The 22516-nt window shown below is 41.5% G+C and overlaps 1 protein-coding gene and 1 long non-coding RNA gene across 2 annotated transcripts in view; one reads left to right on the top strand and one right to left on the bottom strand.

Annotated features, from left to right (window-relative positions):
* Window positions 1-22516, bottom strand: part of mical3a (microtubule associated monooxygenase, calponin and LIM domain containing 3a) — an 82463-nt gene that overhangs the window by 26015 nt on the left and 33932 nt on the right. Inside the window, exons 28-40 of the mRNA XM_047387973.1 lie at window positions 20720-20915; window positions 20360-20634; window positions 19902-19994; window positions 17961-18122; window positions 17476-17538; window positions 14894-14968; window positions 14000-14113; window positions 12999-13078; window positions 10890-12927; window positions 10709-10803; window positions 9224-9400; window positions 7195-7245; window positions 5449-5556 (exon numbers count right to left, since the gene is read on the bottom strand). Coding sequence (XP_047243929.1) covers window positions 5449-5556; window positions 7195-7245; window positions 9224-9400; window positions 10709-10803; window positions 10890-12927; window positions 12999-13078; window positions 14000-14113; window positions 14894-14968; window positions 17476-17538; window positions 17961-18122; window positions 19902-19994; window positions 20360-20634; window positions 20720-20915 — 3527 coding nt within the window. The remainder of the gene's footprint in view (window positions 1-5448; window positions 5557-7194; window positions 7246-9223; window positions 9401-10708; window positions 10804-10889; window positions 12928-12998; window positions 13079-13999; window positions 14114-14893; window positions 14969-17475; window positions 17539-17960; window positions 18123-19901; window positions 19995-20359; window positions 20635-20719; window positions 20916-22516) is intronic.
* On the top strand, window positions 785-20590 carry LOC124881964. The gene is made up of 5 exons (XR_007041784.1): window positions 785-846; window positions 14634-14742; window positions 14904-14994; window positions 20235-20297; window positions 20453-20590. It is a non-coding gene; the product is annotated as an uncharacterized LOC124881964 (long non-coding RNA).

Below are 22516 nucleotides of genomic sequence, written 5' to 3'. Positions count from 1 at the left end.
TTTTAAAGTAAATGCTGAAAGCTGAAAAATGAAATGTGTAATACTGTGTAAAGTTTAAAACTGAGCAGATTAGGGAACGAACTGTAGGATGACTGGGAGTGATGAGAACCAGCTGCATGCTGACAGCGACGGGAGGATGCGACTACAGACCAGCGTGGCTATTATCGGCATCTCCAAAGCTGAGAAACAGAGTCAGCAGGTCACGATGACCATGACTAAAATATTGAGCAATAACCAAGGAGCTGAGCTGAATAGGTTGCTCAATAACTGAGAAGCCTAATAAGGGGCTGACTGGTGAAAGCATCAAGCACCATAAAAGCAAGGCTGAAGGAGGGAACGGGGTTGTTTCCTCGCAGAAGACCAGTGAACAAGAACGGACGGAGAAAAGAAGCTCAGATGGAAAAGGAACAAACTGATCGACTGCATTAAAGAGGATCAACCCGTGGGCCCAGAAAGGACTGTGCCTCAAGATTAAGAATCTGATTTCATCTAAAGCCTTTTTATCCAGACAACAGAAGTGAACTTGATCGGTGAACAGCTGTTTGCTCTAAGTTTCAGGTTTCTGGAAGTCCTGAATGAACTACATTTATGTCTCCAGGTTTCCTTCAACTCTTCAGCCTCTGGAAACTACTGTCTTCTGAGACAAATAACAACAAAGATCCTGTTTAAACATCAAAGTCTGGAGCATCAGTGCCTGCCACTTAAAGGAAGAAAACTGAAGATTAAGTTGTATTCCCTTCAAGAAACCACTCGTTACCAGAAGAAACATCTCCATCAGGTACATGGATGAGCCTCCGTCTTCAAAGCCTCTTCAAACTCACTACTTTCAACATCAGGGAAAGACAGGTTGAGTTGATTCATTTCTATTATTGAAATTATTTTGTGTTGCCGAATTTAATCTGTTACTGACCCCTGCAAGAGTGTTACTAATTAAAGATAGCATATAAAATTCTAGTTAAATCATGGACATTCAATTATTTGAGTCACTGTATTGATGGTTTTTCATTGGTGGTAAAAAGTCTTGTTGCCTGGTTCTAAGATATTTTAGGAGGTTTTTATAGGTTGCCTTAGTCAAGTTTGTTAAAACAGCGCCCTTGGGGCTCGTACCGAGCCACTAAAATTAACCTAGCCCATATACCAAGAGCCAGTTGTAATATTAGGGAATGAGCAGCCGTGAACAAAAGTGACTGTTGAAAGTGTTGATGACTGTGATAGGCTACTCAGTCGTCCTGACCTCCAGTTGAAGAAGGGCGAGACTTTTGTATGAAGGCTGTCAGAGGCTAGGCGAGTCATTTCCCGACACCAGCTTAAACAGAACTTTCATTAAACCTGCTTAGTAAGACCTTTCAGGTTTAGGGAAGTCCGGACCCGTTGGATGGAGAGCTGGTTTGAGCAATCCCTTTAGACATAATGAAGTAGGAGGGAGGGGTTAGCTCATCAGACAACAAAACTCTTTATGAATGTGACATAAGGCAGCCGAGCATTTTAAAAAGCCAGCAGAGGTGGCAGCAGACATGAGCTGAAATATCTACACTGACTGGAAGACAGAAATCTGAATCATAAATCTTTCATAAATAGTTGACTCTTTTTACTAGTAACGCCCATTAAAAGTTTGATATTAAATATATAAGGTACACCGTGTACGTACACTACGTACAGATTTGAATGAATCTGGCTTCCAGCTAATGAAAACTCACATTTCAGTTTCATAACTGAACAACAGGCCTGAACTATATTCCATGCCTTAGAAAGTAGACATGAGGTAAGGGGGTGCTATGTACAACACGCATTTTAACACATAACATACACTATACTGCCAAACCTACTGTGTGTGTGTGTGGGGGGGGGCTGAGAGTATGCTCCCCCCAGGAGAAAACTTTTGAAAAATTGCCTCTTAAACTCTTAAATGAAAAATTGTGGTGAAGTTTGTGGATTTAAATGAACAACATTCAGACAGCAGATGAACAAACCCAACCCAGTAGACCAGTAGATTCTTCAGACAGAGCCCCGTGGCTTCAGGGCCCCCTACCTTCTTAGGCCCCTGGTCCAAGCCCCGTTCAGTGGTCCATGCCTACTTTAACTAGTGTCTTCACTGCCTGCCTGCTCCTCTTACTGTACGTTCACAACAAAAGTAACTGAAGCTGTAAAATCTTGAGAAATAATGAATGTTCTACTGACCAGTCACTAATGACTAAGATGATAACACTTTATTTCAAGTGGTTGACATAAGGGTGTCGTGAACCTTTCATTAAACATGAATATGTATCATAAACATTAATGACACAGTTTTAATGGTCATGACTGTTGTCATTAAGTGTCATTCAGTCATTGTAATGTCTGCATCCCAGTGTCAACTTTTACACTACAAACACTGGTGACTTGTCTCCACTCCAGCCCATATGACCTCAGGACATCTTTCAGTGCCAGCATCAATACTCAGACATCCACAATCTTTACAAATTTGCTGGCAAGGCGCTGTGTTTTCACCCTGCCTGCATCGGACCAGTACATTTAACATTCTAGCCGTACAATTGTCTGTGGCTTCATTGATGTTGAGTGAAAACATGTCACTCTTTAGCTTTTCTGATAGTGTTTTTTAACTCTGGTGAGATACCATGTGTGATTACACAGCTAGCATGCTGCCTCGAAACAGACAGCTCAGCAATGAAGGAGCAGATGTGAATTTTTAAATCCGTCACACGGCTCGGTCAGTGAGGGTGAGATGTGTGCTGTGGCCGTGTGTTGAATGGCTCAAACAGCTGCTGAACTTTATGACTAGGGTTTGATTCATGCTGTGACTGAACTTTTTGCGCTGCCCCCATACAGCAGCCTCCTTGCGTACAAAGTGCAAAAACATGCTCCAGGTTGCCAGAGCTTTTGGCACCAGTTCCCAAAGGATTTTTCATCGATACCCTCCTCCTCTATCCAAGCCCAGCTCCATTTACTCTTTATGTCTTTATCGCCATCCTTAGTGTCTTCCTCTGACTTCAAAAACTTGTGGTCAATGCTCAGTATGCGTTCCCAGTATGGGAAACAGTGATATTCGGTGGCTAACGGACCGACTGCTGGATCTTAATCAAGGTTCTGACAAGACCCCAGGCCTGTCGCCAGCCTATTTCTGATTGGCCAGTAGGCCTATCTATTGTGGTTGGGAGTTGAAGCTGCTCCTCTTAGATCCAATGAAATGTCTGTTAAATTTCTGGGAAACCCCCAACGATTTTTTTTCCCTAGGTGCGCCGGAGATCCGGCACGTTGCCGGAGAGCTATTAGCCCTGCAACAATGAGGACAAATGTTGACTTGACAGCTGTCCAGTAGTCATTAACAACCTCCACAAGGCGGGTAAGGCACAATAGGGAATTGCAAAAAAAGCTGGCTGTTGAGACTGCTGGAAGTCTGGTGGAAGGAAAAACTGGGGGAGGGATAATCACATCCTTGACAGGATTCTGACAAAAAGCCCATTCAAGACTCTGGGAGTTTAGGGAGATTCACGAGGCATGGCTTCTAGCTGGAGTCAGAGCTTCAAGAGCCACAACATACAGACATATCCATGACCTGGGCTACAACTGTCATATTCCTTTTGTCAAGTCCCTCCTGAACGAAAGGCAACATCAGACGGGCCTCACCTGGGCTGAGGAGAAAAACAACCAGACTGTCACTTAGTAGCCCAAAGTCCTCTTTTTAGATGAAAGCAACTGCTGTAAGTCATTTGAAAAACATGGTCCAGAGGAAAGCTGCTTGAGGTCCAGAGTGAAGCTTCCACAGTCAGTGATGATTTGAGGTTTCATGTCATCTGCTGGTGTTGGTCCGCTGTGTTTTATCAGGTCCTACGTCAGAGCATCTTTCTACCTGGACATTTTAGAGCTCTTCATGCTTCCCTCTGCTGACAAGCTTTATGGAGATGGAGATGTAATATTCCAATTTTCTGAGCAACTGAATTTCAGATTTTCTTTCGCCTTAAGCCAGAATGCCTTGAGATGACATTGTTGTAAATAAGCGCCGTTTAACTAAATAATCTGAACTGAAACTCTGTAGTTATGCTGCTATAGGCTTAGGCTGCTGGAGGACATAATGACCACTTTCACCCTCTTCGCTACATTCTCACACTACTCTCCAATTTTGCATTATTTGCTGTTATTTCAGCTTTTAACTTTGTTCTCTCTTTTCTCTTCCTAGAAGCTACACCTGGCCTGACCCTTATCTACCTGTGACACCTTTCTGGAGAGGGGCATCGTCTGAGCTTCTGCTGGCAACAACTTAATGCTCACCTTCTACAGATGATCCACATGGCCCTGTCTTTCAGTGTTTAACCCTTTCTCTCTCCTAGACATGGCTACTGACTGAGCTTCTACTGTGACTAACTCTATGTGCTCTCTTTCAGACTCTAACCTTGAAAACTGGATCAGAGTTTATCTGTTCTTTCTTTCTAGATGAAACGACTAAAGGAGCTACATCCATTAACATTTACTTTTCCTTCCCACAGAAAGTACTCCTGGATCAGTGCTTCTTTGTTCTCTTTGTGTCTCTGCTCTGTTCTTTCAAACCCCCAGTCGGTCGTGGCAGATGGCCGCTCACACTGAGCCTGGTTCTGGTTCTGCTGGAGGTTTCTTCCTGTTAAAAGCGAGTTTTTCCTCTCCACTGTCGCTACATGCATGCTCAGTATGAGGGATTGCTGCAAAGTCAACACCAGTGACTGTCCACTGTCTCTACATGCTCATCCGGGAGGAGTGAATGCTGCAAGTCACTGACTGGATGCAATCTGCTGGGTTTCCTTAGATAGAAAAACTTTTTATCCAATTTGAATAAATAACTGAATCTGACTGAACTGTTCAATGATTAGGATTAATTGGAATGTATGAACCTGACTGTTGTGAAGAACCTTGAGACGACGTGTTGTGACTTGGAGCTATATAAATAAACTGAATTGAATTGAATCTTTTCAATAAACTGGAATAGAAATTTAACACTGTGTGTGCAATGAATGTTTTAATACAGTAGCTTTACTTTTTGAATTGAATTACTAAAATAAAATACCTTTCAAAATTTTAATTCCCTGACTTGAACCTGTATGAGCAAATAGAAGATATTTTCTGAGTTTTGTTATGACATTAGTCATAAAGTTTATATTCGTCACAAAGAAACAGAAGGAAAAAAATATTTCTGTTTTTAGTTCTACAAGCAAGCAGCGATCAGGTGATCTAAGTACAGCCTCAAGAAAACAGGCAGCTTAGTGCCGAGTCAGAAGCCTGAAGGCCCGACTCCAGAGGTAGAACCTCAAACACCGACTCCCAAATAAGACAAGTAGCTGGCCTCTGTCCACTACAGCCGAGTCACATTCAACATGGGATTAAGTTGTAAAAGAAAAGAGAAAAACTGTTTCATCTATGACAATTTGTTAGAAAAAATGAATCCCAAATGACATCAGAAAGGATTTATTATCAGTCTTGTACCTGGGCTCGATGCAGCCTTTTGAGTTCCTCCTGCTTCGCTTGTCGTCGGGCGGCTTTCTGGACTCTGCGTGTGAGCTTGGCATTCAGCTCTTCCTCTGTGTAGGTTTTCTGGCAGAGCACAAAAAATATGATTTAGAGAATTTCATTTATAGACTTTTTAGATCGGAAGCTGCCTTAGTACGAGCCTGAAACGTCAGAAAATCTCAACAACAGAGGGGAAAAAGGGTGATCGGAGGGTGCTGCAACCTCAGGAGGAATTATTTATGATTTTCCTGATCATCTACAGGTTTTCTAAAGGCATGTAAATATACGGACATTTTGAATTATCATAGCTTTAACACAACTATTTGCAGAATTCCTAAACATTTCCAATTCACAGATTCATGATTTTTCAGCAGACCTTTGAGTTCAACATTAACCCATTTGGATTTTATTATCTGTATGTTCTACAGTCTGGGCTGCCTTAGATCGTCTCCATTTAAAAAATCTATGCCACCAGACTTCAAATATGAACTGAATTATCATTCATCAATATAGTTTCCCTAAAACAAAGTTCGTGATCTGGAAGACATTATCTTTTGTTTGTAAAAATAAAATAAAATGCACAACTTTCTGTGCTTTGTTTGGCACTGAAACCAGGTCCAATTTAAAACCTGATCTTAAGTAGCTTGCAGCAGTATTTACAGCCCTTATTATTGCCCACATTTTGTCATGTTACAACAACAAACTTCAGAATATTTGAATGTGATTCTATGGGATACACCAACATTAAAAAGTAATGGAGCGAAGTTGTAACATGGAAGTAAAATGATAGACAGATTTCAGAGTGTTTTACAATGAAAAGGTGCGGTGTGGATTTGGGTTAAGCCCACGCCCATTTGGGTTAAGTCAGGACTCAGTAAAAACCCTTTTTGGCAGCAGTTCAAGCAGCAGGTCCATTGGGTCACATTTCTACCAGCTTTGCACAACTAGACACTGAATTTTTCATCTATCTTTAATTAGAAAATAGGTCACACTCAGTCAAACTAGATTGAGGAGCATGTGAATATCAATTTTCAAGTCTAGGTACATATTCTGAACTGGATTTAGGTCTGGACTTTGACTGGGCCATTTTAACACAATAATACTGTATGCTTTGATCTAAACCAGTCCAATGTTGATCTGGCTGTGGGTTTAGGCCTATAAATATGCAGCCTAATAAATCTAAGAAATAAAGAATAATGTTTAGGAAGAAAATCATTTTTCCCTACTTTCAGACCTGAAAAATGTTGAAATCACATTCTACAAATTTCCAGATACTTCGAGACTGCATATGAACCACGTACTGGATATAGTGTTTTATAGGGTAAAATTGCTGTTTGCTTATATAAATAAACTGGGTTGTTCTCTTTATCAGATGACTTGTTAGGACATAAAAAGCTTTCACAAATCAGAGGAAAGAAGTAAAAGCAGTGAGGCAGAACACGCTGCTCCAGTCTCTTTACAGGAGTAAATCCATAGCTAAATGATGAATATATGACATACGAGTCAGAAAGAACAGTATGACAGAGATGCTGTCTCAGAGTGACCAGAACAGTGAGCGCTGTAAGAAGAAATCACGTTTTAAAGCATCCAGCAGTGAGAGAGCGAGCTTTACTTATTAGTTTAGGACCAGACATACGCAGCGTGTTACGACAGTGAACTGTGCAGGAAGTGGAGGTGTGAGTTGAGGGAGGTTTTTAACAGGAACATATGTAATACTACTACCTTTGTGGCGTACGATCTCTTGAACGCCAGTGCGTGAGGAACATAAACAGACTTGAGGAAGACAAAACAGAAAACAGGGAGGAAACAAACATGATTCAGATGATATGATTAAATGGGTTAATGATCATGTTAAACAGGTTAAAATAAAAACTACTACTTTAGTTGGTAGAAATCATATCAGGCAATGTTAATATCCAATTTCATGATGGGTAAACACAGTGTCATGACAAAAATATTTGTCCCCTTACAGATGTCTTCATCAAACCAATGTTTTCAAATTTTATTATAACTAACCCCTTTGTTAAATCATGATTTAACCATGATTACTCCAGTTTTTTAGTTTAGTTTCAATAACTAGACACAGGTCCAATTACTGCACGACCTGTAGAATCGACAACATCACTGAGGTAGAACCTGTCTAACAGCTTGAAGCAGGTTAAACGATCTCAAAAAGCAACACATCATCTAAATCTAAAGCAATTCATCAACAAATGAGAAATAAAGTCAAAGACGTTATCACTCTGGAAAGGCTACAAAGCCATTTCTAAGTCTTTGGGACTCCAGGGAACCAGAGAGAACAAAAATCCACAGATGGAGAAAACATGGAACAGTGGAGAACCTTCTCAGGAGTGGCAGGCCTACCAAAACTAACTCCAAGAACTCATCCAGGAGGTCATAGAAGAACCCAGAACCACATCCAAAACTCTGCAATTCAAGATTCATATTTGCCAAAAAAACATCCTGATGATCCCCAAGACAAGCCCATGAAGACCTTCTGAAATAAACCACCAATAATTCTGCGATCAAGCAGAAAATCCAACATTAGATATCTGGCTTTGAGTTAAGCTCAAGCTAACTTGGGTTATGCAGCAGAACAGTCATCCACAGCACACCAGAATGTCCACCTCTGGGGTGTACACCTAATGCAAATGTGAAGTTGTGGAACAAGCCGTTATCCGGTTACATTTTCATACAGTACCAGGGAGGTTTGGATAGCTAATAAATGAAATCATCATTTGAAAACTGTATTTTGTATTCACTCTGTCTGATATTACATTTACATTACATCAAGTGACAAAAACCGAAGAAATCTGTAAAGGGGTAAATATTTTCTCAGCCTTGTATATTAATCTAAATCTACTGAAACTACAAGAAAACACAGAACTATAAAATACCACATGATAAAATCAGCACTAAACCTACAGTCTGAACATATCTGCTACTGACAGAGAGGCAAACGGTAACCATGACAATGACTACAGAGTTTATTTGATTCCCATGAGGCCTTGCTGAGGTACACAAGGCCTTGGAGGCATGGTATAGCTGCACACTGCTGTTACTCTGGCTGTACGAAGTCTGAATTCAGATCAGTAGTCATAGAGAATTACAATATCTATGTTTTTCTTCAAATATCCACATCATAATGTAGTAAACTAAAAGGCAGCTTTGTCAGTAGTTTCATAACAGTTAACAAATTCACGCCTCTGGCCTTGAACTCCACTGTGCCTCTCTACAGCGACCAGGAAACAAGGTCACACACACGGACTGAGCTGCAGCGGGGAGAATCATTTTGAATTTCAGAACATAATGAATGTAAATGGATGCAGATGAAAGAGCTTGAGTTATAAAACGTGGTTTTTGCGCATAAACGTCTGAATAGTCCTGATATTATCTGTTGTGCCCTGAATGCACAACAAATGCAGCCTTTAGAAGAATCTTCTTGACTTTTTCCCCAAAACAAGCATTACATTGTGAGTTTAAAACCTCTTATTAGGTTTTCTGCAGACCTTGGAGGTGGGTCTTTCTCTTAATTTGGTTGTGTGATTAGTTTCAGGATCTCTTGAGGAGAAAACGGTAAACATTTATCATTCTGAGGCTTCATTAGGAAAACACAAAATGAAGAAAAATGATTTAAGTTTAGTTCTCAAAGCCAAGGCTAAGCAAAGTGAAGGAAATTTTAGTGGCATACTGGGTCTGCTGTTTTACTCTGTAGAAATTCAAAATCATTTTACCCCATGCTGCATAATACCTCCTCATTGTCTTTCTCCTTCTCTTGGTCAACCTCCTTCTCTGGCTCCCTTTCTTTCTGCCCCTCTTTCACCCTCTTTTTTTTCTTTATCTCCCTCCTTCTCTCCTTTTCCAGTTTCTCCTCCTTTATTGCCTCCTTCTGCATGCCTGACACTAGGTCAAAGATGTCCATATGCTGCTAAGAGTGGAAGAAATTATAAAAAAATTATTAAAAAAATAGTTATTGAAAACAAGCAATGGGCATGACAATAATATGCCAGTTTTTCAGTGCCTTTCAGGGAAGGTGTTGTTAACAGCAGGTAGCTCAGTATTTATAATATGTTCTATAGATATGAAGAACAGAAATGATCTGACTAAGAATAAGGTTGATTATTGATACTTCCTGCAATGTGTTCAGCAAATCTTCAAAGATTTAAAAGGGAGCAGAGAAACTTCAACATCAGAATCAAAAGCTGAAAATGTTCCTTGCAAAAGTATTTATACCCCTTAAACCTTTCCCCATTTTGCACATTAAAAACACAAACTTTAAAGTATTTTTGGTGATTTTTATGTGATAGTTGTTCATATTTATTTTGAATAATAGTTATTTATTCAGATTTTTTTTATTAAAATTTAAAATCGTGGTTTGCATTTGTATTCAGCTCCTTTGAGTCGACGGATCATAGACCAACGTTTCAGTGCAGTCGTTGCTACTCGTCTCCACCAGCTCTTGCCCAGGGACCCAGAGAGGCAGGCTGTGGGATATGAACTAGGGTACTTGTGGGGCTCTTGGTTGCTTCTCTGGTTAATGCTATCCTTGCCCAGCCTACTTGCTCCTCGCTCAGTTTAAATGGAGGTCCAGGTCTTGGTAGATCTGCAACTGGTCCACCCTCTCTCCATGTTCAGATTGGAGATCGACTACAGCTCCGGCAGCTGTTTTACAACCTAACCCTGCTTTAAACTGAGACAGAACCTTCTTGCTGTCCTGTCTGCTGGGTTCCTTGGTCTTCATGATGCTGTATGTTCACCAACAAACCTCAGAGGCCAGAAACAGAACAGCTGGATTTATACGCAGATTCAATTTCACACAGGTGGACTCTGTTTCTGATTATTTGGTGACTTTTTGAAGCAGTGGGTTTAGGTGTATCAGGGTAAAGGGGTGAATACATATGCACGCCACTTTTTCATATTTATTAGAAGAAAAAAAAAAAAAACAGGAATTATTTTGATTTCACTTTACAACTGTGCACTACTCTGTTGATCCATCACAGATGTTCCCAATAAAATATATTAAACTTTATGGTTGCCATGCTACAAAATACAAAAATATTTAAGCAGAATGAATACTTTTGTTGTGCTAATCAAAACACGTTTTCCTCCGGATCTAAGTGATTATCTGGAAATGTTCTGCTAATTAAAGTATTGATAAAGCAGCTTAGATGAAGCATTTTTTGCTTTGCAGGTTTGCATACGCGCAGACAGAGTTGATTTGGGTAACTATACTCACATCCGCCTTTGATTTCTGGGATGATCTCTCCAGAACATCATCACAGGACAGGTCTGAGTCCTCCGAGAAGCTCAAATTCCTACGAGTCTTTAAATCTGCTGAAGGCATCAAGCAGAAAACATGAACATCCTGATGACAAACATCCAGAAACATACGTCAGACCTTTTAATGCTGCTCTGACCTGAAGATTTCCCCAGAGGTGACATTCTCTTCTTCCCAGAGTCCTGGGTGGTGGAGCTGGACGACGGCGTGCTTGGACATGACTTATTGTCCTTCTTCTTCTTGTCCTTTTTGTACCCAGAAAAGACGGCCTTCCACAATGACTTGGGTTTGGGCGGCGTCTCCTCTGCGCCCGAGTGTCTGCTGGTGTCGTTCTTGGATTTCTTCTCCTTCTTGTTCTTGCGAGGTGAGAAGAGGGAGCTTCGCTTCTTGCTTTTGCCTGTGGAGGAACCCTCTGAGGAGGCCACCGAGCTGTCCAGACTCTTGCTGCTGCTGAAGAAACGCTCTGGCATAGTCTCCGCCTTCTTCGACTCCAACGCTTTCACAGCTGATGTGTTAGGAGATCCGGGTGACTTTTTAGTTTTCCCTGCTGAGTTTGGGGTTGTGCTCCAGGCCGCCTTAGATGAAGCCTGCTTGTCTACGTCAGACTCTTTCATTTTGTTCAGCTGCTTAGCCATGGCCTCTTTGAGAGCTTGGCTCTTCACAGACTTTTCTCTTGCTCTGATTCTCTCCTCAGCAATCTCCTTGGCCTCTGGGGAAAACCGAGTCGCCCTCTCGCCCTTGGAGACTGGGATTAGTGGGATATTAGGCTTACCGTTTTCCATGGCTAAGGCCAGGTGTAGCGGAGGCTTGCTAGGCTTGCTGATGGGTGGTGTGTAATTCTTGTTTAAACTTGTTTCTGGTCTTCGCTCGTCATATGTCTCCTCTACGTCATCGGCAAAAGGAATTTCCTCAACCACCTCCACAAATGATTTCCTCACCTCAGCCGGTCGAGGCTGCTTCTTCTTCTCCCTCATTATAACTGGTGGAGCCGGTGGCGGAGCCGCCTCAGGGGACGAGGGATTCCTATGTGCAGGTTTAGGCGCAGAGATGGGGCTCAGCTGTGTCCTGGGCGCAGGAACCGGAGCATTGGTTCTTGCCGGCTCTTTGGCACATTCAGATGGAAGTTTTTCCATCCCGTTACTCCAAGACGCCTGGTGTCTCTGCTGCCTGAGCACAGCTGGAGACTGATTGGCAGGCACGGGCGGCGGCGGACTGGATGGTGGGGTGAGCATGGTGGAGTCAGATGTATTGTAGCTGTCGCTGTTTGCCGTTTGGCTTGTGGCCATGCTTCCGTTCAGGCCCATGCCTGAGCTGCTGCTCACACCCTTCTTTACAGAGACGTTGCTCTTTGCCTGAGCAGGCGCGATCGGAGTGATGACTTGACCCTCAAGAGTGATGTTGAGTCTGCGAATGATGGTGCGGCCAGTTAAAGCAGGCTTCTGCTCCTCAGAAACATCTGCAGACTGTGTCCTAGTGGGGATGGGATCCTGTTTTGGACTCTGAATGGCGCTCTTCTCCAAGATTTTACTGCCTCGGTCTAAAGGAGAGAGTCCGAGGCTCTTCCGTATCTCGGCACTCTTTAACCAGAATTCCTCAATGATATCTGTCTTTTTAGATGAATTTTCCTCAATTGAGGAGTCCGCAGACTTGAAAGGTTCATTTGAGGCCGTGGGCGTGGATGTGACCGCAGGGACAGGCTGAGTTTTGACAGGAGAATCAGAGGTCAGAGGTGATGAAGGTTCATGGCAGGGCAAAGGCTGGGCACAGATCGGGGAGAGGGGGTTTCCTGTCAGAGGGCAGATGGAGCGGTGATGGTAGACTGGAGATTTAGGTGTGCGTGCCTCTGGTAGCGAGATGGGCTGGGAGCAGATAGGGGAGCTAAGCAGTGACTTGAAAGGCGATCTGACAGGCGACTCACCGGCTGGCTGTACCGGAGAGGCGGTGGTTGATGCAGCGTTTGAGACAGAAGGAGAGGAGATGGATGAGGGGACTGTGACAGGGTAAGCAGCGACAGCAGGAGTGGGAGAGTGGATAGGAGAAGAAAATGAAATAGGACTGGGTGAAGGGCTCAGAGTGCTCCTGACAGCTGGGGACAGAGCTGTCTTCTCAGGCTTCTCGTCCTCCGGTAAGAAAGGATCGGAGAAGAAACGAAGGCTGGCAGACTTCACTGGAGGTACCTGCAGGAACAGGGAAAGTTAGAGTGGTTTAAAAAAAAACTTTTAAATTAGTAGAGGTGGAACTATCTTACCAGGGTTTCAGGCTCAGTCGACATCTTGAGGGGAGAAAGAACGATGTCGTCCTTCAGCACCGGGCTGACGCTGGAAGGGTCTAATGTCACAAACAACAATATTGAGACTGATTACCCTTTAAGGTGCCCTTCAAACCCCTTTGCCTTTCACAAGCACAAACTTGGATTTCACATGACAGACAAATGCAAAGAAACTCATAACTGTGAACAGAAGAAAAAAAATAGATGTTTCTTAGATTACAAATAAAATCTGAGTAAGTGTGGTGTGCATTTTTATTCACCCCTATTTACTCTGAAAGCCCTACATAGAATATCGAATAAGCAAAGCATGTCCTACTGCAGCTCATGCTGCACGATGATTTTTCATAAACAGGGAAAGTGACGCTTGGGAAAATTACAGGGATGATGGATGGAGCTAAAAACAGGAGAAAAAACCTGCTAGAGGCTGCAAAAGACTGTAGACTGGGGCAGAGGATCACCTTCCTGCAGGACAACTTCCCTAAACATACAGCCAGAGACAATAGAAGGGTTTAGATCGAAGTATATTCAGGTTTTAAAATGGCCTAGTCAAATTACAGATCCAAATCCAATTGAAAACCTGTGGTAAAACTTGAAAAATGATGTTCACAATGTTCTGCTTTAATTCTGACTGAGCCTGAGATGTCTTGCAAGGAAAGGAAGTGCAGAAATGTATGTGTCTAGATGTGGGAAACCAGTAAAGACTTCATCTCAACAGACTTCCAGAGGTAACTGCATTGAAAGGTGGTTCTGACTCAAAGTGCTGAAAACAAAAGCACGCCACAGTTTTCAAATTTTTATTCAAAAATATGTTTGAATATCACCGTTTATCTTCAGAGTTTGCACTACTTTGTGTCGTTCTATGACGTATAGTTATTATAAAATTCACTCAAGTTTATCATTTTAAATGAGAAAAAATGTGAATAAGCTCCAGTGATGCAAATACTTCAGCAAGACAAAGTGTGTAAATATGGATACTCTACCAATACTTGAGTCTCTTCCCAAACTTTCTGCCTCCTTGTTTTCCTCGGAAGCTGCTTCCTTTTCCTCCGCTTGGTGCAACCGAGCCTCAGCTTCTGCATCTGAAGGAATGTCATCTGAAAATTCACCAGATAAAACACAGAGTTACATGAAAGCACTGAGGAGAACGCAGACTACTAACTGAACCTATGCCCAACTGTTCATCCGACTCAACAACACTCCTCTATCAGTAAATACAAACTCTGTACCTTAGTATGATGTTCATCCTAAATGAGTACAATGAATATTATATATGTGCCTCTCTCTGCACTTTGTATGTTTCTCAGGATCACGTAGATAGGTAGACAGAGGTAGTTGCTGCAAACCTTGAATGTTTTGTTCGTATCCACTGGTGAGAGCAGTGGTCGCACACTTGAACTATGTGACTGATATGAACACAACACAACAAATAACAAAGAAAGTGCCCTAAATAAAGCATAAAATCTGTGAATCTGCAGAAGACGATGTATTCCAGGCTGTGTGTTAGCAGGAAGCTGATGTTCCATTGCTGTTTATATTGTCAGTGGTAAATTGTGTAATAAATTCACTCTGACAGGATGTATCTGATCTCCTTAAACTGTTTGCCTTCCATTTAAGAGGAAAACGTCTCCCACCCTGCTTCATCACGTTTACCCAGGTGATCCCCCAGCACACTGTTAAGGAACCCAACCTTTACAACAGTTTGTGCAGCAAAACCAGCTCTTTGGTGATTTTTCACGTTTCCATGTTTATTTGCTGCCACATTTCTTAAAGTGTTTGTTTGCCAAGCTTAAATATAATACATATCTTCCTCTTTATAAATTCTGATACATACAGAAGAATAAAGATAATTAACTTGACATTTTTTGCCCTATTACCTTGATCCAGCTCTGTGCCGGGCTCCATATCCGGACTGTCTGCTTCAGCTTCAAGCTCTTCATCTTCACAGAGTTCTTATATGAGATCAAAATGGAAAGAAGTAAGTAATCTGGCTATTACATGCTGACTGAAGTCAATAACGGGTGACAACTTTTTCCAATTCACTGACAGCCTAAGAGCTTGAAGGAACCGTTCTCAGAAATTCAGACTGTCACCTCCAAAGCTTTTGTGACCAACTGGAGTGTAGAAATAAATCACTGAAAAAGCATGAATAGACTTCAAAAGGAAAATCCATTTTACTTCATATAGCACTAGGAAAGTGATGTGCCCAAGAAAAGTTTAGTGCACAGATAGTATTATAGTCTGTCAGTAATATGAACAAAGGAAAACCACGGAGTAAAATTAGTAATACAGATGCATGCAGACGTCCATTTTGAAAATGAAAGGAAAGGTTATGTTTTATCCAAGCAGAAGCATAAATGTTAATCACATCTGTTAAATGAGAAGGAAACATCTTTTACGAAAGAGCTACTTTTCCCAAACAAACAAGGAAACAGCAAGCAAATAACAAGCATTTCATGCACTTTTTAACTCAAACCACAACAACATGATTCATCTCTTTAGTTTAAAGCACTAAACAAAATGTGTGTTTATGTGAATGAATAGATCAGACGTTCCCAAACATTTCACCCAGCAGCCCCCAAAATAACAGTGCTAGACTCTCCCCTTATTTCACTCTAAAATAAAAAAAAAAGAAGTAATTAGATGTGTTTTAAAATGAATTTAAATAGTTTTATTTTATTTAATCTAATCATTTAAAAAGATATATTCAATTATTTGATTATGAATTTCAAATTCTTTTTCTGGTACGTTTAATGGGACATTAATTTATTTTATGATATATTTATTTATCTATTTTACTTTGTTCCTTTTGGCCCTCCATACGCCTCAGGGGTCACATCACGATGATTCTCAAAATCATCTCGTAACCTCCACCTGGTTTCGCACGACCCCTCGGGGGGGGTCCTGTCCCTTTCTTTGGGAACCCCTGGGGTAAATGCGCAGTGACATAAATTCTTATTCTAGTGAGTCTGATCTCAACCGAAGGTGATTGAAGGACCTTCATTTCATTCATTCATTCATTCATGCTTTTAAGCAGAAGACAGACCTTCAAGACGTTCATGTTGGCAGATTTACGCACATTCAAGTGCCACCAAGCAGTTGGTACACAGATATCTGAACAATCACAGCAGTATCTAACAGAAATATCTCTTTCATAAGGTAAAAAACATAGAAGTGCTTTGAAAAAATATTCATACCCCTTGAACTTCACATTTTGTCACATTTTAAGCACAAACCACAGGGAATTTTATTGGGACTTCATGGGAAAGACCAACACAACACCAAGGACAAGGTAAAAGAAAAAGGCTACGTGGTTTTCAAAAATATTTTTTTACATATAAACCTGAAAGTGTTGCTCTTGTGTTTGACCCCTTTTACTGTGGCACCAACAGAAATGCTAGTATTTGGCTTCCATGTTAAACACGAACTGTACTGAACAACTGCATCATCCTAAATGGATCAACCTCACAGTGAAACATGGTGGCAGCATCATGCTGTGGGCATCCTTTTCTTCAGCAGGGACAGGGAGTCTGATCAGATCTGATAAGAAGATGGATGGAGCTAAATCCAGGACAATCCTTGAAGAAAACCTGGTAGAGGCTGCAGTAGACCTGAGACTGGGGTGGAGGTCCGCTTTCCAGCAGGGCAACCACCCTTAGCATACAGACAGAGCTACAATGGGATGGTTTAGATCAGGGATGTTCGACTAAAGTTCTCAAGATCCCGTGTCCTGAGTTGTTTAGATGTTTCTCTGGTTTAAAACAACTAATCAACAATGGCTCATTAGCAGGGTTCTGCAGAACCTGATGAGATGTTAAGGAGGTAATTGAGGCACTTAAACCTGTACTGAAGCAAGTACACAAGTAAAAACATGCAGGACACTAGCTCTGCCCATTTTAGATAAAAGGATTGCCATGTGTTGGAAAGAATGGACCAGTCAAAGTCTGACCTAAATCCAACAGAGGATTTTTGGCAAGACGTGAAAATTGCTGTTCATGAACCATCTCAATGTAATATGACTGAGCTGGAGCAAAGCTGGAAAAAAAATGCCTTATATTATACGTTGTTCTGTCATATAAAACCCCAGTAAAATCCATTGGTCGTTGTGGTCGTAACAAGACAAAATGTGAATACATTTGTAAGACGTTGCAAATGATATCAAGCCTTGGTAGCTCATTCTGTGCAATGTGATGCTGAGCAATAAAGTATGCAGATTAAGCCAAGAGAAATCATGTTTCTAGAAGGTAAAGACTGAAATAAGACGTTTGGGAGTAAAGGGTAAAATAAAGAAGCTCATCCGATGGTTGACAGCAGTACTGTGAAATGCCTGACTGCGTGCATGCTCGTGAGTTTGCAGCTCTCTGCGTGTTTCTGCATGCTGCAGGAAAAGGCCAGCTGACAGACAGATACAAATACAAGTCTAAAATGGGACCAAGGGCCCCGTTAAGGTCTGTGCTACCTCCAGACAAGGACTCCAACCAGACTCTCACCGCCTCATGTCGGGTGGATGTGTGGGCAGGGGCTACTCTCAAACCAGAGGATACAGAACAACAACAGAAAGATGGCAGGGGAAATAACAGCAAAGCAATTAGACACATGGGAAAAGAACATAGCAGAACATAACAGAACAAAGCAGAACAAAAAATATCAAAGGAACTGATGAGAGGGTTATATGGTGCACTGGGACGTGGTGGGAGAACATTAAATTCACCACAGAGGAAACACAGCAACTCTGGATGAAAAATGAAAAGGCTCAACACAAAATTAGACATTCCAAGAAAAAACAACAAGAATGTATCAAATCAGAGGTCATTAAAAACAGCAGGTGGGTGGGTTAGTTGGAGATGGATCTTCCTGTCACACACACAGCCGCGATGAAATCAGATCCTCAACATGTCGAGGCCCGTGTCTGTGTCCGGTTTGCGGCACTTCTGGGTGGGTTACCTGTGGAGGAGGGCTGCGTGATCTCAGAGGGCTGGGAGTGTTGGAGGACTGAGGCCAGCGGGTCATCCAGGTCTCCCTCAGAGTCCAGCTGCGCTCTCACCAAACTCGGAATGGTGTTGGGATCCACAGGCTGGAGGAGTTGTTGGATTTGTATGTTCCTGGCTAAATATTTGTTGTATTATGTTTTTCAGTTAGACAGGAAGACAAAGGCCAATGAAGATCAGGAAAAGTAGAAAGAGAGATGGAGGGGAAAATGACGACATGAAATGAAAGAAAGAAAAGGCAGAAACAGTTACTCAGGATAAAACTACCACCTTCTAGAAAGGTTAAAGGAAGCCTGCATGCATTCAAACACTGCAAAAAAAATGGAACTCTAAAAATAAGACAAAATTACAAGTTAAAAAAGAAATGCTCCTTTGTTAAATACAGAAAAGCTGCCAAACAACATAAAATCATAACTGCAGCGCCTGGAGGAACCTGTGGAATTTATTAGATTAGTATTTCAAAGCCAAATCAAAAACTGGGCTTTAATAAGCATAATAAATGGTCTGCAGTAGGCATGGGCCGGTGTGAGATTCTCACTGAGTAAAAACGTCCCAGTTTCATGCTATTTACAGAAAAACAGTAAAGCATAATGTGATTAGTTGGTTTATTTAAAGAAAACTAACAATTATTCCCACTGGCGCTAAAATGTTAATAATATTAATAAAATGTTAAATTTTTTTTAGCTTTAGTTATTTCTTGTTACTTTGCTACAGTCTAAAGGAAAATATAGAATAAACCACCATGAAAATGAACTGCAGGAGCCTTTCTTTAGTGTCGTTATTAATCCCCTTGTTTGGAACATGTCTCTCTGGGTTTATAATATAAATATCTGTGAATGTTACAAACTTTGTCCAACGCTGAACTGATTTTAATTCTGCTTCACAGTGTAAACGCTATGAAATGATAACAAGTTATGGTTCTCTACGCTCACTCTCGATTCAAAAGCAATACCACAGGGGCATCTTCCTTTGATAAATCCTTTGACAGTCTGTCTCAGTTGCATCTTGCCATGTTTATGTTGTAGAGAGTAGTTACTATATCAGAATCATTGGTTGTCACAACCCCCTCAGCATCAGCGATGACATTTACAGGAACGGTACGTTACGGCCCCCCGCTGTAGAACCACACACAAAGGAACAATCAGGTTAAATGAAGGTTCTAGGTCTCTCCCTTTAGTGGCTGTTCTTAAGTACAGAGTATACGGTTTGCAATTCTCCTCTGTGGTGCTTAACACAATTATAATGAGGTGATATTGGCTGTTTAATTACTCAGGCTATCTGCTGAGGAAGATCCTCCAGTCAGGAGTTGCCAAATGTAGTTTTAAAACAGTCGCTCATTTGGGCACAGTGGTGGCACATGGGTAGAGGTGAGCGACCCATGTACAGAGGTTTACGTTCCTCGATACAGCTGTCACGGGTTCGGGTCCCGACACCGGCACCGGCCCTGACTCGTTGACCTTCGCTCCATGTCTTTTCTCTCCCTCCATTCCCATTTCCTGTCAGTCAACTTACAAAATAAAGGCCACCACTGCGAAATAAAGGAAATTAAAGGAAAAAGAGCTGCTCATTTAGTTTCTAAACCAAAGCACCCTGTGTTTGCGAAGAGGCAGCCCTGCATTACTTTACAATCCTCTCCAGTATCTCATTTACAGCGGTTGCGATGGAAAGTTTTAATGGTTCTCATACCGTTAACCGGCCCATGCCTAGCTTTTTTTTATCTAAAAAACAGAAGCAATCCTTTAAAACACAACTTCAACCAACAAACTATGAGAAAAACAACTAACAGCAACAAAAACAGAGCTCCTAGTGTAGAAAAGCTTCAATACCAAAATGAAATCAGCCGGTTTCAATCATGTTCAAGGTTACTGCAAACACCACCACAAGCAGTTGTTGCTACCTTTGAATTTACCAACATCCTCTTCATCTGTAAGGTGCTTCTCCAGCCAAAGGCCTGACTGGAGCTCTCTATCCCAGGGGCAGTAATCCCCCTCTGACAGCAGGGGGAGACAAACACCCAAAACAAAACAAAAAAACAAAAAAAAGAAATATATATATATATATATATATATATATATATACACACACACACACACACACACATATACATACATAAAGGGCATGGGACGGGGGATAAATGGGGGAGGGGGTTAAAGAAAGAAAGTAAGAGAAGATGATGAAAGCAATGTTGGTCACATTTAGACAAAACATGACACTTTCTTTTGACAAACAGCAGATGGAGCAGTGGGTTGTCAAGACAACAGTATCAACAGGATGTAAACATTCATAAAAACAGGTGAGGAGACATTTTAAGCCTGAAAACAAAAAAAAGGACCTAAAAGAAAAACACTAATTTACCATCACTGGATTCATCTTCTTCATCCTCATCTTCTTCCTCCTCATCCTCTTCTTCTTCCTCGTCTTCCTCCACATCTCTATCCTTGCTGACAGAATGAGCCACATCTTCACCCTCCAAATCGTCGCCCTGGTTGCCCCGCAGTTTGCCATGGAGCTCCACGGCCTCCTTCCAGGGAACGCCACCGAGGTCCGAAGGGTTGGAAGGCTGCTCTTCTACCTCCAGCTCCTCCTGATCCTCCTGCTCATCCTCCTCATCCATGTCAGACTCTGAACTACTGTTATTAAAATAAAAGTCAAAGTATAAAGACAAACACATAAGTTACGAACAAAAAAAAAAAGGTCTGGATCTAATGTTCCTACCTGGAGCCCAGATCAGCGTCCGTGGCTTTGTCCAGCACGCTGCTGAGGTTGTGCTCCGCCAGCGTCTCCTCCGGCACTTCCTCCAGCTCCTCTTCTCGCTGAAGGGACAGACGGTAGTTCTCCAGCTCAATCCGCTCTGGAGTTCCACGAAGCCGTTTTGCTAAGCTGGGCTCCTGCAGACCATTGACTTCCAGTGCTGCATTGAACGAAGACCCCAGGGTGAAACCACGGAGCGCCGACGGGTGAAAAGTTGCAGGGGAAGCAAGCCGAGAGAAGACAGAGAGCAAAAATATACAGCTGAGAATCAACTGGATACAGGCGTGAAGAAAAGGTACCATGCAGGAATGACTCAATGTTTGAGCTTCTCGGTGGAGAGAAACTGGACTAAAGCAAATTTTCAGATGCATGAACTTCCTGACAGTGTCTCTGAGTCCAGGATTGTACACCTGATTTTATTCAAACAGCCTGTACCAAAACAAGGACAAACCCACAAGGACACACCACTTTTGCATCTGCTATTGAATTTATTGGTTTAGATTTTATTCCTACAGCAAATAGTCAAAACAAATACATGTAATTTTAACACACTAAAGTTATCTTATGCTACAGTTTAATACACAAGGCTGGTGCCTTGCCTTAATCCCATCCTGAAAAGCAAACCTTAAAACTGTTCAGACCACCGAGTGTAATTATTTTGCCAACCGAAGGTTTTTATTCCAACTGAAAAAGGTTCTGATGCATCTGTCAGCACTCATTTAGGTGGGATTATAATCCAATTCAAAAGAATCTACTGAGGACGATATACACTAAGGATTCAGGAAAAATGTGCAACACGAGGAATCTTTGATATTAGATCCTTTATTTTCTGCTCTTTTTCTAAAACTGTGAATATCTGTGGGATGAAAATAGCTGTGAAAGTCCCTCCCTCTACTTGAAAGGCACAAAATTCACATTTTGGATCCAAACTCACTAAAACGCGACACAAATAGAGACACTGGCTTTGGCTTTCTAGTATATGCCAACAGAAATCAGAGCTCTAACCTATTGATCCCTATTTTAAGAACTGTACCAACAACATTTAAGATGCTGAAGGAGTAAAATCCTGAGCACCTGCCATACGTTCCGGCTGTTGCAGCAGCCTGAATACACAGCGCCCTGACGTCCTGCTGAACAGCTTCTAACAGTTTCTGTGTCTGAGTCCATTTAAACCGTCTCACTGATGCTGAAAACAGCTCACTTCTTCCTTCAGTCACAGTTTCCACAGCGAACAGTGTTGTTGTCAGTGTGACCTCATAGAGCTTAGGTATGGTGCATTCAATGGTTGGAAAAAGATTGAATTTTTTAGTTTCTGACCTGCAAGTCGTCCTTATGTGCCAATTTATAATATACAGAGCCCTTCAAAAGTATTAGCACCCCTGGTAGAGATGTCTACAATGCCTTTAAGTAAATTCAGTATTATTGCAGCACCATAATGTTACATTTACTGTAAATAAATTGTTCAGTGTATTTATATTAAGCAATAAAGTTAAGAAAAAAGTGCCACAATTATTGACATCCAAGTTTGTTCCCTTTAAAGTAAATGTAACTAAAGCATTTCTAAAATAAACTTTTGCCCAAAAAGTTGGAATAACTTTTACATTTCTCTTTTTATCATGGTTTAATTTTCACAGAGATACGTTTGGAAGCGACTGATGCATTACATTAGGAAGATATACAATTTATCACCTAATAAATCACATGGTCACAGTCATTTCATATGAAGAGGTAAACATGTTTTATTCCACGTTTATGGTGAGC

Source organism: Girardinichthys multiradiatus, chromosome 2 (assembly GCF_021462225.1).
Source record: "Girardinichthys multiradiatus isolate DD_20200921_A chromosome 2, DD_fGirMul_XY1, whole genome shotgun sequence".
Taxonomy (NCBI): domain Eukaryota; kingdom Metazoa; phylum Chordata; class Actinopteri; order Cyprinodontiformes; family Goodeidae; genus Girardinichthys; species Girardinichthys multiradiatus.
This window is presented reverse-complemented; position numbering and strand designations above follow the sequence as displayed.